Source organism: Nilaparvata lugens, chromosome 1 (assembly GCF_014356525.2).
Source record: "Nilaparvata lugens isolate BPH chromosome 1, ASM1435652v1, whole genome shotgun sequence".
NCBI classification, from domain to species: Eukaryota; Metazoa; Arthropoda; class Insecta; order Hemiptera; family Delphacidae; genus Nilaparvata; species Nilaparvata lugens.
In genome coordinates, this window is record NC_052504.1 from 55,788,030 (window position 1) to 55,805,495 (window position 17,466).

At 33.5% G+C, this 17,466-nt stretch overlaps 2 protein-coding genes across 2 annotated transcripts in view; one reads left to right on the plus strand and one right to left on the minus strand.

Moving 5' to 3' along the window:
- LOC111045400 (tetraspanin-33) overlaps window positions 1–11,182 on the plus strand; it is a 28,054-nt gene extending 16,872 nt beyond the window's left edge. Inside the window, exons 3-7 of the mRNA XM_039437250.1 lie at window positions 458–631; window positions 1,451–1,582; window positions 2,410–2,457; window positions 5,156–5,272; window positions 6,279–11,182. Of these exons, the coding sequence (XP_039293184.1) occupies window positions 458–631; window positions 1,451–1,582; window positions 2,410–2,457; window positions 5,156–5,272; window positions 6,279–6,350 (543 nt within the window). The 3' untranslated portion in view covers window positions 6,351–11,182. The remainder of the gene's footprint in view (window positions 1–457; window positions 632–1,450; window positions 1,583–2,409; window positions 2,458–5,155; window positions 5,273–6,278) is intronic.
- A 1,992-nt stretch (window positions 11,183–13,174) lies between these two features.
- On the minus strand, window positions 13,175–16,118 carry LOC120352227. Its single transcript, XM_039432010.1, has 2 exons — window positions 15,675–16,118; window positions 13,175–13,966 (listed from the first exon to the last, which is right to left on the minus strand). Exons 1-2 carry the CDS (start codon window positions 16,116–16,118, stop codon window positions 13,898–13,900), a joined length of 513 nt encoding a protein of 170 aa, XP_039287944.1. The 3' UTR covers window positions 13,175–13,897.
- Between the last annotated feature and the right edge of the window lie 1,348 nt (window positions 16,119–17,466).

The window sequence follows — 17,466 nt, forward strand, 5'->3', positions numbered from 1 at the left end:
CACTCTCATTTTTCATTTCATATCTGTGAAAATAATGCTAGGTTGTTCTTTAATTAATTTGTATTTCGTATTTCACATTTTTGAGCATATATACATGTTTTCTGCAAAATACAAATAAACCCTGCACATTTAGGGACGCTAACCTTTCTTTTTGTACACACCACATAATATAATTTGGTTCAGTATAACATGTACAGTGATTGTCATTAGTTTTGCAAAATGTCTTTTAATACTTATTTATTAGGATTATCCAAAGTGAGACTATGTTCTCTTCATACTCATAAATATTTACAGTTTTAAATAAATATTCTGTTGAACGTTTGCTAAAAATGTTGTTGCTAGCATGTAACCCGTGCTCCGCCACGAGGAGGATTTAGCGATTTTCTATATTTCATGTACTGTGTAAGTGTATATAGAAGAAGTTGGATAGTGATGCTTTGTTTTAATATTTGTGCAGTACTCGCTGTTTCTACTGATCTTCTTCCTGCTGGAAATGGCGGTGGCCATAATGGGCTTTGTGTTTCCACACACGATGCAATCGATGCTGGAAGAGTCGTTCACCGACAAAATAATTCACACGTATCGCGACGACGCCGATCTTCAGAATCTTATCGACTTTGCGCAGAGAGAGGTTCGTTGTATCTATCATATGTTGTCTCAATTCTCTGTATAAATATTCAATATAATGTTCATAAAAGATAGAGAGATTAAGATAAGAGAAATAAATATACATAGAAGATGAACAGTAACTCCATTTATCTGTCTCATCATCATCATCCTTCCAATAACCCTAGCACATACCTAGAGCTCATGTTTGTATCATCTCCAGCAAAAATTATAGAAAATATTGTTTATATTTACAACCTGTTGCCAATATTTGATGGGCAGCAATCTATATTTGGTTAATTTATTTTATAATCAACAAAATATAATATTGGCAAATTAATCTGAAATGAATAATGAAAGTATGGGGATGTGTTTGACAAAGCAGCTACATTCATATATTTCTGTGTACTATTGAAGGTTATATTTTAGTTGATAACCGCATTAAATTAGATGACATGCATTCTGCATTCGACACGACCTGTAACTGAGAAACTATTTTCGGTTGCTACCTACATATTATATACACATTATTTATCAATCTCTATAAACTCCTATTCATAGTTAGATTGAAGAGAGATTGATAATAGGCTAACAATATAAACTAGTTCAATATTTCGATAAATAAGTGGGTGTGACAATTTCAAGACATTTTATTAAAGTAATTATCAAATGCTTACTAGTTACTATCATTCACATAAAACAGACTTCAGAAACAGAAATTCACTTGAAATCAGGAAACTGAAACTTTTGTTTTTTATTTTTGTATTTTTAAATTGTGTTATTCTTCAAAATTATATTTATTTGAATTGACTATTGAATAGTGAATTTTTGTATTGTCTGACAGTTTCATTGCTGTGGCCTGAGTTCAGAGGGCTACATGGACTGGTCGAAGAACGAGTATTTCAACTGCAGCTCACCCAGCGTTGAGCAGTGCGGTGTGCCCTTTTCCTGCTGTATCAATGACACTGACATCACTGTAAGTAGTCTTTCAATTATTCACCAATATTATGATTTAGAGCCTTTTATTTCAATGACACTGATATCACTAGCCTTTCAATTATTCACAAATATTATGACTATTAACCTTTTATTTCAATGACACTATCACTATGCCACTACTCTATATCACTATAAGTAGTGTTCCAGTTATCTACCAATTTTACAATTTACCGCAGTATACTTTATTATTTCTCTATTTGTATGATTGTCTCAAATAAATCAACGAATTCATTTATTTTAAATTTTCAACTAGAAATAGTTATAATTTCGACTTAAAATATTAGTGACTTATGGAATATAAATCACGAACATCAAGACTGGACTGTTTTATTGGAATATAAATCACGAACATCAAGACTGGACTGTTTTATCAACGAAATAGGAATAGTGACATTTTTCTACAAATATTTTGTTATCTATTTTCACATTATAGTTACTATGTGGTATGTCAATAAATGATACATTAATGAAATATCAGAAATATTAAAAATATGCTTTGATTTTCAGAACCACTCATTATTTTTTCTGATTTTAAGCTATTCTCTAATTTATTTTAGTATTAGTTATTATCATTCCTCACTACAACTATCAACTAATCATATGCTTGAATATCATTTTCCAAGTACCGTACATAAATATTAAAAATCAAAGTACTCTTTTAACATTAATTTATTTAAATAAAATGAAGTATTTTTTAATAATAATTGTTGAAAGGATAATTTGATTTTTGATTGTTGATTACATACAAGTAGCCCTGAACAAGAAAATTAATATTTTCTATTCATATATATTTTTTTATTGCAGAGTGGTCTTGTAAATTTCATGTGCGGCCACAAAGTTCAGCAGCTTTCAGTAAGTATAAAATTTAATCTATTCTAATAATATATTTAGTTCTCTCCATAATTTCTTCCTCAACTCATTTTGACTGATTTTCAACATCTAAGTATCTAATTTCAATTTCAATCACATGAATCATCAGGGGCCTTTTCCATAACTAATTTTGATTTTGAAGCCATGTAATGCAGATACAGTAAGATGTGCAATGGAATAATAAATGTATTGGAACTGCCCTGTAGAATAGCAATTGCAATGAAATTTTAAGATACTAGGGCGAGGTTTAGAGTCGAACTTCGGTTTTGTTCGTTCACAATTGGTAATTTCCGTTTTCAGTTATCAAATCAACAGTGATCATGTTATTTCTCCTTTGCTTGCTACTATTAGATAAGTACAAATTGAGTTGATTTGGAACTTGTTGACTAGTATCCATGAAGATTTATTTCCTATTCTGGAGTCTTGGGCATAGCTTATCGCTTATTTTTCTCGCTTGTCTAGTCTCGCTAGACTAGAGGCTGTCAGATCATAGCAACGCGTTATAAAGATATTCCGCATACATCGATTGATTGATCCAACAGCTGTAAGTCAGTACTCAACCATGCGTCATAACTAGTTTTTTGGGTCTTAGATACTGTGGTCGATATTCATTATTGAGTTCAAATAGAGGGGAACTAGTAAGAGCTGCTACCCCATGGAAGTTACTCCTGCAAAACTAATTCCTCATTTTTATAATTGGTAGGTTGTAACATGAAGTTGTCTAATGTAACAACAACTTACAAGTAACGTTCAAGCTATCTCTTGGAAGTTCTAGTTTGATGAATTAGGAAACAGCTATGGTTGCTCAACAAGTATTCATGTTTTTACTGAAAAAAATAAACATTTTTATTGCATAAAATGCTGTACATTACAGATATGGCAAACATCAATTATTATAAAAACAAATCAAATACATGAAAATGATAAAACACTTATTGAAATGGCTGCTTTTAAATTAATAAAACAAAATAAAACTTGTAGCACCCTTTATTTATTAAAAAAAATAAATAGTTCAACTATTTTAAGTTTTTTAATAAATAAAGGGTGCTTCAAGTTTTATTTTGTTTTATGAAAATGATCAATGTCACAAAGTACAAAACACAAATGTAAAATAAGTTATCAACCACAGCTATTAATTGATAAGTACACAATATTATTGAAATGTATCCACTAATCATCCATGTATTCCTTTATGGAATAGAAGCCACCATTCAATAAATATTTCTTCAATTGGGCTTTAAATACATTTTTATTCGTTTTAACAGATTTTATTTCATTTGGGAGCCTATTGTAAAAAATTATTCCTTGATAAAATGGATTTTTCTTTGCTATTGCTAAATTAACATTAGGTAAATGATAGTTATTAGCAGTTCTTGTTCTATGACTGTGGATATTGCTATTAGTGGGTAGAAAATTATTATCAACGGTGCTAAGGATAGTCTTGTATATGAACAAAGATGGAAATGTGAGAATACTTTCAATTTTAAAATAATCTCGGCAGGACTGATATCTCGTCAGTTTACACATACATCTAATGGCTTTTTTTGTAAAGTAAATATTTTTCTTACATTCCTTTCAGAAGAATTGCCCCAAACTGTTACTCCATATCTCACACATGACATTCATGATGACATTCAAATAAAGCAAAATATATGCATTTAAGTATATTGAAAGTACAATAGCGGGATAGTGTTCTTAAAATAAAAATCACTGAACTTAGTTTAGAACAAGTATGATCCACATGAGATTGCCAGTTAAGACTAGAATCCAGATGAATACCTAGAAATTTACACACTTCAACCTCCGAAACGAACTCATCATCCAGCAATAAACCAATACAACATACACTATTTGAAAAGGTCATTCTAACAGTTTTACTAACATTAAGATGCAGATTGATGCTGTTGAATCACTGACAAATGTTATTGACTGATACATAAGCATTCAACTCCAGCCGCTCACAGTCATTCTCAGCATTTAGGATACTAGTGTCATCCGCATATAAAGTAATATCATCTCCTAATCCACTGCCCTTTATATCATTTATGTAGATGTTAAAAAGAAGCGGACCTAGCACCGATCCTTGGGGGACTCCAAATTTGACTTCTCTTAACTTAGATTTAAAATTGCCATTGCTGTTTTTTATTTCAACATATTGTACTCTGTTAAGTAGGTATGACGCAAGTAATTTCAGTGCAAGCCCTCTAACGCCAATATTTTCTAATTTATTTAGTAGAATTGTAAGTTCAACTGTATCAAATGCCTTGCTGAGGTCAACAAAAGTGGCTGCTGAATGTTTTTTCTTATCCAAATTATCAATAATTCTATTTACAAAGGTAACAACTGCTGTTTCTGTGGATTTTCCTTTTATGAACCCATGCTGGTCAACACTAAGAAGTTTGTACTTATTAAAGAAAGACACTATTCTATTTTCTAATACTTTTTCAAATATTTTTGAGAATGTGGATATAATTGACACCGGTCTATAGTTCTCTATGTTATCCCTCTCCTTACTTTTAAACAGTGGAATAACTTTTACAATCTTCAAGTTTCTTGGGAAACACCCACCTCGAAAGATTTGTTTATGATAAAGGCAAGAGGTGTACAAATAAAAGTGTCACATTTCTTTACCAAGTGAAGTGAAGTATGTTGAGTAAAGCATGGGTGTTTCTGTGTTTAGGTTGCCGAAGCGAGCAAAAAGGTGTGGACGAGTGGCTGCATAGAGGTGATTAGGAGCTGGGCTCTGCGCAACCTCTACACCATCGCCGCCGTCGCCTTGGCTGTAGCACTAGTTCAGGTAGGCCTACTCCAAATCACAACAAAACATATTCAAAGATTTACATTACTTGTGCCTTAAATTGCAATGATCTGAAAATTTACTACAGTTATCGCTCAACTTTTCTTGTGATGTAAGTTTTTCTAAAAAAAATATTTACAATTAAAACTTGACATTATTTGTTTCACAAGTTGGGAGTTTATGAAAATTTGCTCAAAATAGCGCTTGACAATCCTTGTGTTGCAAGTTTTTTTGCAAGAATTCTCAAAACCTATTCAGAAAATTTGAGTAATTCTTATCCTACTTGAAGTTTATATATATATATATATATATATATATATATATATATATATATTATATATATATATATATATGAAAATTAATAATAGTTACATGAAATGTAATTACTATTATTTTTATTTTATTACTGCGCTCTAGGTAATGTTTTATATTGGCTGTTGCTAGATATCTTCAGTGCTAGAATCGATGCCATATATTTATTGAATGATTTTTTTGTTCTATATGATACATTATCATAAAGTATCCTGTTTTATTTAGCGCCGGTATGTGATTTGTTGATGTTGAGCCCTTCTACGTGATGAATAAATCTATTTGAAATCATTTTTTTAACTCATACGTTAATTTTACATGTATTCACTTATTCCATCATATTTAATTTTATTATTTATTATGAATCTTTTTTGCTCCTAAAATCTATGAACAAAGCCATTTAACTTGAGTAAAGGCACATCTGGCTTGAGCCCAAACTGTTTTCTATCCAATTCTCTATCAATATTCCATTTTATATCATGCGTAGGTTATGTATCACATCTTTTGGTCATTCAATGTACAAGTCAAGCAATTTACACAATTTTATGTTTGAATTATAACATTATAACATTTGATCTGTGTCATCACCAAAATTTGGAAAAAAATAATACAAGGATTGCCTTAGTATTCTATCTACCAATGTTTTGACATCAGTGTTGTTTGTTTCATAAGTTATGTATGCATGTTTGTTATATAGTTGTTCGTGATCTATTTGGGGAAGACGCTGGAGGGGCAGATCGAGCTGCAGAAGGCACGCTGGACGTCCTGAAACATAGTCGCCTACCGTCATGGACCGTGGATGGTAGGCGCCTGGGTGCAACTCCACAACCACAGTCGAACCCTCTCAACCACACCCCTCCACCTTATCAACCCCAACGAGTCCCGATTCATGATCTACTAGGAAAGCTCTCATTACTGTCCCATGCAAATTTATGTATCTTGTAAACGAGTATCTAGACTTCTGAATCCCGTTTTAGGTCAGCCGTTCCCGTTAGGTAAACCAACTGTGAAGGTATTCTTCTCCAGTACATGTGATGGTAAGAGCTGACTTGCTCACAATATTAGGAAATAGGAGTTATCGCATTGATTTAGATAATGTTCTTGCTTTGTTAGTTGTTGACATAAAATAAAAAAGACGAAAACTTCTTCCGGAATAATCTTAACCAAATTAAAGATTTTTTTTTCATTATTGGACACTAATGTACGATGAATTTAGAATAGTAAAATGAAGCCGGAAAAAATTGACTGACTAAAAATTTAATACTCATCTTTTTCATCGAAATCCATCGTGAAACTGAAGTAAATAACGTTTTTTCGGTGTGAATCATGGCCAATCTATAGTGTAACTAAAGAAATATAGTGAACTATAGATCGGCCATGTGTGAATACGTACATGTAACATATTATACATGATACTGGTACCATGGTACTGTGTTCCATATTAGGCGTTTCTCCAGTGTGCACCGTGCCTAAATCTTCTGACTGACTTTTCGTGTGTTTTTGCCACTGAGTTCAAATAGTCGAAATATTCGTACGAAACGTTTTATTATTTTAGCTCATTGATTCCTGCTTTTGATAAATAACAAATAAATCATATCATCTTGAACTAAAAAGCGGTGCTTGACTGCTCCTATTCATTATTTAACAGTTGAAAATTCGCTAAAGCTATCCTCACACCGATACAGGTTTGCTGGAATGCTGGATTCACTCGTCTGCTTAGGTACAAATATTGAATTGTCCGGCACTTGGCCTGCACAGTTATAAATCATATCATCTTGAACTAAAAGGCAGTGCTTGACTGCTCCTATTCATTATTTAACAGTTGAAAATTCGCTAAAGCTATCCTCACACCGATACAGGTTTGCTGGAATGCTGGATTCACTCGTCTGCTTAGGTACAAATATTCAATTGTTCGCCACTTGGCCTGCACAGTTACAACGGAGTGGCTGGCACATACTCTCTGGTGAACCCTAACGTCAATGGTTGACCTATCAATCTTCATATTCCCATTAGAATCGTGTGATAATGTAGATTAGGCCATGCTCCACCGTTACGGTTCGCCGGACATTTTCGAATGTACAGTTGAAAAGCAAAACGTTGGTGACAGTCACTTCCAACAAAACTCTTGTTCAAGCTTTTTCTTGTCATCTGTTACAGAAGACTGTTTGTCTGCCGGTCGATAATGTCCGAACGAACGTTAATGCGTTAGTACGCTTAAGCGTACAATTCAGACAACAATTTAAAAGAAAAATCTCCAAAATGTTCTACTAAATTATTTTTTTAATAGGAAGAATTATCACTTCTCTATTTATTCTTATGTATACGGCATTCACTTACAAAACATTTCAGGTAGGTTAGAACGTTGTAAAACTTATAAACTCTATATTACCGCCATAAATAAATTATTATTGTCAGTTTGCTGATTAAATGATTCCCTATATTAGAAGAGATTTCTGATTTAATGATTCCCTGTATTCGAAGAGATTGCTGAATTTTTGGATTTGCATGTAATGAAACCTATCTAAACCAGTTGCTTGCAAATGTCGCAGTTGTGCTGATTGTGCGTCGTACACACTTGCCGATCATTCAACGGCTTATTTATTATGAAATACATGCTTCTCTTGTGTGCACACATACTGTCAGCTGTTGACGTTATCCTGAAGCATGACCCAAATCACGTTTCAGCGCATTATTACAGAAGTTTGTTACAAAAAATCGGAAAAAGTTTAGAAGAATTCGATAATCAAGATATATGGCAATGACCTTTGTTAATTTTAGCCTTTTTAAGTCTATTGAATTACCTGAAAATTTTTAATCCAAGTGTCATACTTGTAAATTTTTAATACTAGAAATCTTAAAATATCATCGTATATTAAAATCATAATATATTATTCTATGTTGAAACAATAATGGAAATTGTACCTAAAACTTGAACGTCATGAAAAATATTTTTGTAAATTGAATAATACTGTGCGAAATTGGACAAATTTCATCTCCTGTTTCATACGTTGGGATTTAAATATTATTTTCTATTAAATTAACTTCATCCCACCAATTTCGCAAATGAAGACAATATTGTATTCTTACATAATCGTAATCCAATATTTCATTGATAATCCTCTGTAAGTCATTAGTAACGTATTAAATGTATACCGTATATTCATTTTATTTATTGATGCAGCCTATCTGGCTTTGCTGGTGTTGGTAAAGAAACTTTTCAAGTGATTTTTTGAACGCTCTTCTATCGTTTTTCAACTTCATTTCCAAATTCTGAAATTCAAGTATTGATTTTTTTCAAATCAATCTTGAATACGTTTTATTCAGGTCATGTTCTATGAAAACAAAGTTTTGTTTCTACTTGCAAATCGAAATGAAATGAAAATACTTTATTGCTGAATTATTATTATTATTATAAAACCAATGAAATCCGACTAAGTTACCTGATAACATTTTTTATAGTTATGTTTACTGATAGTTTCATCCCAAGTTGTAAGGTTGTCAATGATAACCATTAGGAGATAGATCGTAAATGCTCGTAGTCTAAATGGCTATTTCGATGCTCTTCCTGGAATTTTTCTTTCAAAACGTATCGTGATATTTCAACTTATTTCTAATTAAATTAAATATCCCAGTTTCACAACACTCATAATATAGTACGGTACGCTAAGCAATATCATCTTAGAATGTTTTAATTCTTCTGAAAATATTTCTGATCTAATAAGGACAAATTTGTTGCATTTAATAATTTTATTGCGCTCACAACAAACTCCCAAATTAATGGTTCGACTGTGTGTAGGCTATTGTAGGATATTGTACCATAATTATAATAAGTTATTAAAAATTAATTATTGCTATACTGTACTACATAAATTGAGGCATAACGATTTAGATGTCAATAAAATTATTCGATCACGTTGTTGATCTAGAAACTTCATTTTAGGCACTGTTTTGGAATGAATTTTTACCCTGCTAAGCAGAAAAATGATGAAATCTCATTTGCTCTTAAGGAAGAGTTCACACATTTGCCGTCTACCAATGTTTGAGTACTTCCTTAAGAACCAAATTGTTTTTGGCTACTCAGCAGAGCAGAAATTCATTGGAAAGCAGAACTTTGTAAGCCAAAGTTGACGGGCCCAATTTATGATTATTTATATTGTTATGATATTATTAGGCTTGATTATTTTTCGATCAGCAATAAGAGAATAGTTCCTGTGATATTTTTCTCTAGCCATACTTGTTATAGAGAAACATTATTGAACTATTTTTAATTTAATGTACTTTAGTTTTATGCTTGTTTAGTAATTTATGCTTTCTTTTAGACAAATGTTCATAGTTGAAGGATTGTTCTTGTTTCTGAAAAATTTTGAGTGATATTGCATTTCCAATTATGTCTCGTTATATTTTCGAGTTTTGAATAATGACTAGTAGGAATGACTCATTCTTATAATCAATAAAATCATAGGGTCTTGAGAAGTCAAAGAGGGTCTAACAATTGACTTGAATTCATAATTTGCTTCAAGAATGTTTGTTACTAAATGTATGAATGTTTGTTGCTAAATGTTTTTAGCATATCTTGTCGACATTTAGTAATGCTATTCTAATTTTTTTCAACAACATTGAAACAAAGTGTTAAGTTTAATTAACTCGACATTTTTGTTTTATGCTTCATTGAATTTTTTTGATGACAAGAGATACAAGATCTTCTTTGAGCTCTCATTTGGTCGTAATTTATTCTGTTTTTCCCAAAACAACAGAACTATTGATAACTTCAAGTAATTTAAACAGACAAAAAATTGTAAAACCAACTATGACCACATGCCGATTGCTTGCTACAAAAATAATATTAATTTGTTAACAATTCTCAACGCACAATTAAAACCATTATTTAACTAATTTTTTGTATATATTTTCGATCGATTTTAAAGCAAGAACTAAATAAATGATTAATCTCCACTCGCCATACAGAATTGAACAATACTTTGAGTATGAACATCATCATCGTTCATCACATTTTTTATAATTTTTTCTTGTTAAGGATGATTTTCTTGGGTTTGGAGGAAAAGATCCAATCTTGTCATTAATTTACAAATATTTGATCTATTCTCTATCGTGTACACTTATTAATATTATTATTATCTACTTGTTAACATAGGGATCTAGTCTACCCACGATAGATAATTGAAACTTTATGTTTGTTCAGATATGTATTAGTTTTGGTTTTATGCTTCTGAACGAAAACATTCCTCTTAAAATGTTTCAAGCGATCAAGTATAGTACGAGGGTATGATGTGTAAATGAAGAGGAAAGCAGTTTTATATCAATTTTAATTTCTTATAACTATTCTTCAAGTCAATATTGTCATTCTAATCGATATATGTACTCCTCATACATTCCTTTGCTTTGAATTTAAGCGCTTATACCTGTATGTTGCATTTTTTTCTATAATCACATAATTTTATAATCTCAATTTTATTTACTACCTTCTTTATTATTGTTCTGGTTGAATTCACTGACTTGTATTCTGAAAAACCTGTTAGGAACTAGTGTGAAATATTATATTATCCATGTAAGCAAATAAATGTAGAAGTTTTATATTCAAAAGTCTTGTATTCTCTCCTACTTATGAATTCGGATCTGTGTGTATTTTCCTACACGATTTAGTCCCAGTTGCACAAAAGCTGTTCAAATTTCAACCGTGATTAATCTCTCACCAATCAGAGAAGGGTTTTTCGAATAAAAGGCTACTATGATTGGTTCCCGTGAAATTAATCACGTTTAAAATTTAACCGGCTTCTGTGTAACCGGAACTTAGCTTCAATTAGTCAACAGGCTATCCAATTGATATTCAATAATTTTAAAAATATACCTTACACTCATGACCCATGGCTGTTTTTTTGTTGTATATATTATTAAAAATTCGACTGAGTCCACTGTCAATGTTGTAGAACCGTTCCATAATGAAATAAAAACACAAATTTATTGTCAAATTCTACAGATCAGCTTGAAAATGTGACCTGTGTGGTCACGAAACCATGGTCCTGTACCAAAAAATAAAACTGTAGAATTTGGCAATATTTGTGTTTTTATTTGATATATCATAGTTTGCGTCAGCTAAAATTCTCTATCATACGTCAGTTAAAATTCTCTATCATACTGCTTTACTATTCTTTATTTGGCTATTTATACTAGCAGGTAACCCGTGCTTCGCAAGGGTCTGATTAAGAACGACAAACTGAAAACTTGATGTACTGAGATCTTGAAGAATTTGAAATAGGCCTATAACCATACTCGGTAAATTAAAAATCTATAATACCGGTATGCGAAATTACAAGTTAATCACTCCAGTAGTTCAGACGTGATGATGCGTCAAACATGATTTTCCTAGACCGTAGGCCTACGTGTATAAGCCAATTTTTTCCTTTATTATTAGTATGTAGGCCTATTGATGATGCATAGCTGGATGATTTATCAGTATCTTTGAATGAGAATAACTTTTAAACGGTTTAAGATATCGATGTGTGGTTTTCACCATTCATTTTCTCTTGAAATTATGTATCGAAATCATGTACCATCTTCCAATTGAAAAAAAAAATGAAATTGGATTCAAAATGGCGGACCAAAATTTTGTTATTTTTTATATGCGATAGAAAATCAGTTATTCTAATTCGAATAGGATCTCCAATCAAAGCAATCTTCGAATTTCCTTTTTAAAAGAAATATTCAGCTGTTTCCATACTTTTCACCAACTCTGTATATAGTGTAGATATAGAAAAAGAGGATACTAAGCTATTAAAAGGCTGTGCAATGGCTAAAAATAAACTTTCTACTGGTGACATTTCTTAAAGTTTTTCTATTTGTATAATATCAAGCTATCAAAATGGAAAAGTTTTCTCAGGATAACATTTTTTTCCGATCATTATTTTCTGAGATATGTGCGCCTAAAGTTTAAATTTTTGGGACAGAACATTTCAAATTCAGTAAGAGATAAATCCATGAGGATAGATTCTTCATGGTATTGTTAATCTAGTAAGACAAAACTTTTCTGAAAATATCAATTTTCGAGAAAGTTATTAAATTTACCAAAAATGACCGAAAATAGCTCAATAACTAAAAGTTATTTTTGGTCTTTTTTAGTAAATTGAATAAGTTTCTCAAAAATTGATATTTCCAGAAAATTATTGTTTTATTAGGTCAACAATACCATGAAGAATCTATCCTCTAAATATCATGGATTTATCTCTTACCGAACTTGTAATGTTCTGTCCCAAAAATTTAAAATTTAGGCGCTCATATCTCAAAAATTAATGACCGGGAAAAAAATGTTTTCCTGAGAAAACTTTTTCATTTTGATAGCTTGATAGTATACAAATCGAAAAACCTTGAAAAATATCACCAGTAGAAAGTTTATTTTTAGCAAATTATGTATAGAAAAGGACAAATACCCCAAGATACCTTATTGCTAAAAACTGTTATCGTAACTTTCCGAATTTTTATATGGTCAATTCTTATTTTTTACTAGTAGGTAACCCGAGTTCCGCATTAAGGGTCTATTTTAAAACTTGACAATCTGAGAACTGGACGTAATGAAATCTTGAATAATTGAAAATAGGCCTATAACCATCCACGGTCAGTTAAGAATCTATATGCAAAATTATCATGAGTCAAATTTGTTCAAAAAATGGAATAATTCATTTTTGAATGTACAGTCTACTTATACCCATATAAAAACTGGTAAATTCCCATAACCCGATATGATGAAAAACTGTATAAGGACTACCTCATTATTTTATCTGCCCAAGTTTATTACATTAGTGTCATTTGTACGCGTATCGTAAATAAATAACAATAGAATATTGTACTTATCTTGAATTATTTTAGGTTTAGCACAGAATCTTATCTTCAATTTTCAGTAAATAATAACTCATGATAGAATATGCTTGTGAAGTTTCACCAGGGCATGTCCATATGGGAACAAATTCAAGAGAAATTAAAATCCAACAGGCAAGTCCACACAAAGACAGTCAGAAACAAACAAGTAGTAATACACGTTTTCACACATTCCTGTCATTATAACCAAGCAGCAGGCAAGTGACTATGGAGAAGAGTAGCTATGGTTATACTGTTTCACTCTCAAAAATCCTTCAAAGAGTAGAAGGGATTCTCCTGTAGTAATATTATCCTCAGTCTTCTCAGGATTGCCTCAGGTAGGCAGCTAGCAGAACAGAACAGGCAGCTTGTTAAGGATGTTGACTGGCTGGTAGGCCAAGCTGAGTCCTCCCCATTCTACAATGAGGAAGGTTCAGTCTGTTTCTGGTGTCATGCTGATGAAAGACTCTTCTGGTAGGCAATGAATCCAGGCCACGAGGAGGTGTCGTTATAGCAGACCTGAAATGTAGAGGTTGAAGACTGTCAGAATATGATAATTCCTCACATACAGTGGCTTGCAATTCGCCAGATATAATCAACCAATACTAAATGTGTATGGCTTTCTCCTGCACCAGCTGCAGTATCCTTTTCACCTCAGTGGCGTCACCCCACTCCTCACATTCTTTGATACCTTAAGCCATCACGCTCTCTGGAAGAGGCAAAGTAGCACATGCAATGATAGGCCTCCGGGATGCAACCTCTCAGCAGACTCCTAAGCAGGAACAGAACTCTATTCAGCCTGCAACAGACACCTTATATTGTATTTGGTCTCCTCATGCAAACTTTCGATCCATTGTGAAGCCCTAAAGCTTCACTACTGAGTTCTATTGAACACCATTTCGAATGCTGATCACTATGATGTATAGGTCTTCTTGCTGTTGAACAGAAATCAATTCGCCCGGAACCAGCCTGCGGCTGCAACAGCATCATCAGAGACTTGCATCAGTACATGCAGGCCAGCCGCATACTATGTCCCTATTGATGTCCAATACTGAGGTATCATTAGCATAGCATACCACTGTCCTGTGTCTGGAAAGAGCAGCATCATTTATCATGTTAAGGAACAATGGGGGCCCCAGCACACAGAATCAGTGTTAGAAATTTTGATCCTTGAGGCGTCCTTAAGCGCGCCTATCCACTAGGAAATACTGAAGTGAAGTGCATCTAACGGGTGATTTTCATAGAACATAATCTCATGAACTTATGTCATTGTGCGAAATATCAATGTGAGGACAATGTAGTTGTTGATGATGATTGAAACTGAAAACTAGATGTTTTCCACAATACAAGGAGCATTGTTGTCAGGTGTACCTGGAAATCTATATGACATAGAGCGCTCCACCTGATCTCAGATTGTATAGCACAAAACTACGCCTAGAGGGATTTTGAAATATACATCTAAATTGTAACAACTGGAAGATATTGTTGATTAAAAACTAAAATTCATCAAAATTGATTTTTTCTTCAAATTTTACTCATTTTTGAAAAATTATAACAAAGTACTCATTGGAGATAGAGAGTTCCGAGTGATCTCATTTTTTTCAGAATTATATAATCTGGGAGAGATTTGGCAGAAATAGCTGAAAACTGGAAAATGAGCCGAAAATACGAGGTTTTGGGGCTATTCTGTATCTAGCACAAGGTAATCTTGCATGAAGAAATTGGTTCTGGACTTCTCTTATGTACCCAAATAATATATTAAAAAATCAGAACTACAATATAAATTGCAAGCACACTCCCTTTTTTATGTCTATATTGACTGGACTAATAGTATCATCCATAAAAACGTAGGGCGATAAACGATGTTCAAAAACATCGATGTTTACTGTTCGATGTTTTTCACTTATTGATGTTGGGATGAAAAAAACATCGATGTTCAAAACATCGATGTTTTGTCTTTCGATACCCATCCCTAATCTTTACATAATGGCTTCACAACGTGGGACTCTATCATAAGAGATAACCCCCCAGGAAGCACGCCTTTACATACTTTTTTATTCTTTCAAATAACAATAATAATAATAATGAGTTTCTGTTCTGGCCACAAGTGAACAAGTCAAGAACATAAAAAACTGTCATAAGACAGGTCAAGAACAAAAAACACATCAAACACAAAAAGCAGCAAGCAGAAGAAGCAGCAAGACTAATGCAAGCAGTATCTACTTACAGTCTGAGGATCACAATCATAAAACTCCCTCATAGAATAAAAGGGGTTCTCCTGAGGGAAAGCCCTCAGTCTCCTCTTCAAGACTGTCTCTGGCAGAGTCCTGGCTGAAACTGGCAGCTTGTTCAAAATTTCAGCTGGCTGGTAGATGAGGCTGCTCTGGGTCCTCCCCAATCTACAATATGGCAGGTCCAGCCTCAGCCTGCCTCTGGTGCCATGATCATGCACATCACCCCTGGTAGGCAAAGTACAGACACTGTGGAATGCCTTTATAGCTGACCTGTAAATGTAAAAATTGAATACAGTGAGAATCTTTTCACTCACAAAAAGAGGCTTACAATGCGTTAAAAATTCTGTCCCACAAAGAATCCGGATGGCCTTCTTCTGCACCAGCAGTATATCTTTTACCTCAGAGGCACCACCCCACAAGGTGATGCCATATGCCATCACACTCTGAAAGAAGGCAAAGTAACACATGCGGAGATGGGCCATCTTCTCAGGCTCCTGAGCAAAAACAGCACCCTGCTCAACCTGCCACAGACCACCTGAATGTTCCCACCCCAGGAAAGCTTACGGTCCAGAGTGAAGCCAAGGAGCTTCACTGGAGGGAAATCATATATAGTACTCCATTCCTGAGGCCAGACACAATTCTCTGGGTCTTCTCACTATTGAGAAGGAAGAGATTTGCCCGAAACCAGTCCACAACAGCCCTCTCAGAAGCACACATCTTTCTGCCCAGGTCAGTCATGTCACCACTGATATCCAGCATTGAGGTGTCATCAGCATAACACACTACAGTCCTGTCTCTGAAAAGGGAAACATCATTAATCATGATGAGAAACAGGAGAGGCCCCAGTACAGAGCCCTGGGGGACCCCACAGCTCACTGATCTGACTTGAGACCTCACGCCATTTGCCAGCACTATCTGCTCACGTCCTTCCAGGTAGGAATGGAGAAGCATCAGAGGGCTGTCACCAATTCCATAGGAAGCAAGCTTGGCCAAAAGAGTAGCATGGTCCAGGGTGTCAAATGCCTTGCTAAGGTCACAAGATGATATTATTATAAATGTTTTAATTATTGAATAATGAACACAAATAATGAAACGTTTTTTGATCAGCTGTTTTTTGATCACCTTTCTTAGTTCCATGTTAGTGGCTGGAAAGGGTACTCTTTCCAGCCTAGGCCAGAAAGAAACCTGTTCTGACGTCAGATGAGAGTCATCTGCAAACAATGTCTTTCAGATCTACGTAGGGACTGGAAAACAGCTGCTTTCTGTGCAGTGTGGCGAAATAGTTATTTGTATATCTAGAGTGAAAAGTACAACTTTTTCTCCCTGTGGGAAAAGTTTGAAGCCCGAGGCAAAGCCGAGGGCAACAAGTTTCCTGAGGGAGAAACAGTATTTTTCGCTTGTGATGTACACAACATTTTTCCCCATCTACATTTTTTTTATAAAAACTGCAAATAAAATCATTTTAATAACTTACATATTGGTGACAATGTTTCCTAACAACATAACCTAAAATCTAAAACCTAAAAACCGGTCGGCTGATTGGCACTGCCGATTGCGCTATCTATCGGCAAAAGCTGTAACAATTATATCAGCTGAGCGGCTACCAAAAATGGCTGACTCCTGTCCAGATCACGCGTTTCAGATTTGAATTACAGATCAAAAATATTTGTTGGCTGGTGTTTTGAATAGAATAGAATATTTTAAAAATTGTTTAAATTTTTATCGTCTACTAATATTAAGAATATAATATCATAGAAACATATATTTCATGAGTTGATCAAATTT

Coding starts and splice junctions, on each gene's coding strand:
- LOC120352227 (XM_039432010.1), bottom strand. CDS start 16,118: ATGGCATATGGCATCACCTTGTGGGGTGGTGCCTCTGAGGTAAAAGAT. Junction 13,967..15,674: donor ATGATTGTGATCCTCAGACT/GTAAGTAGATAC, acceptor TCTACATTTCAG/GTCTGCTATAACGACACCTC.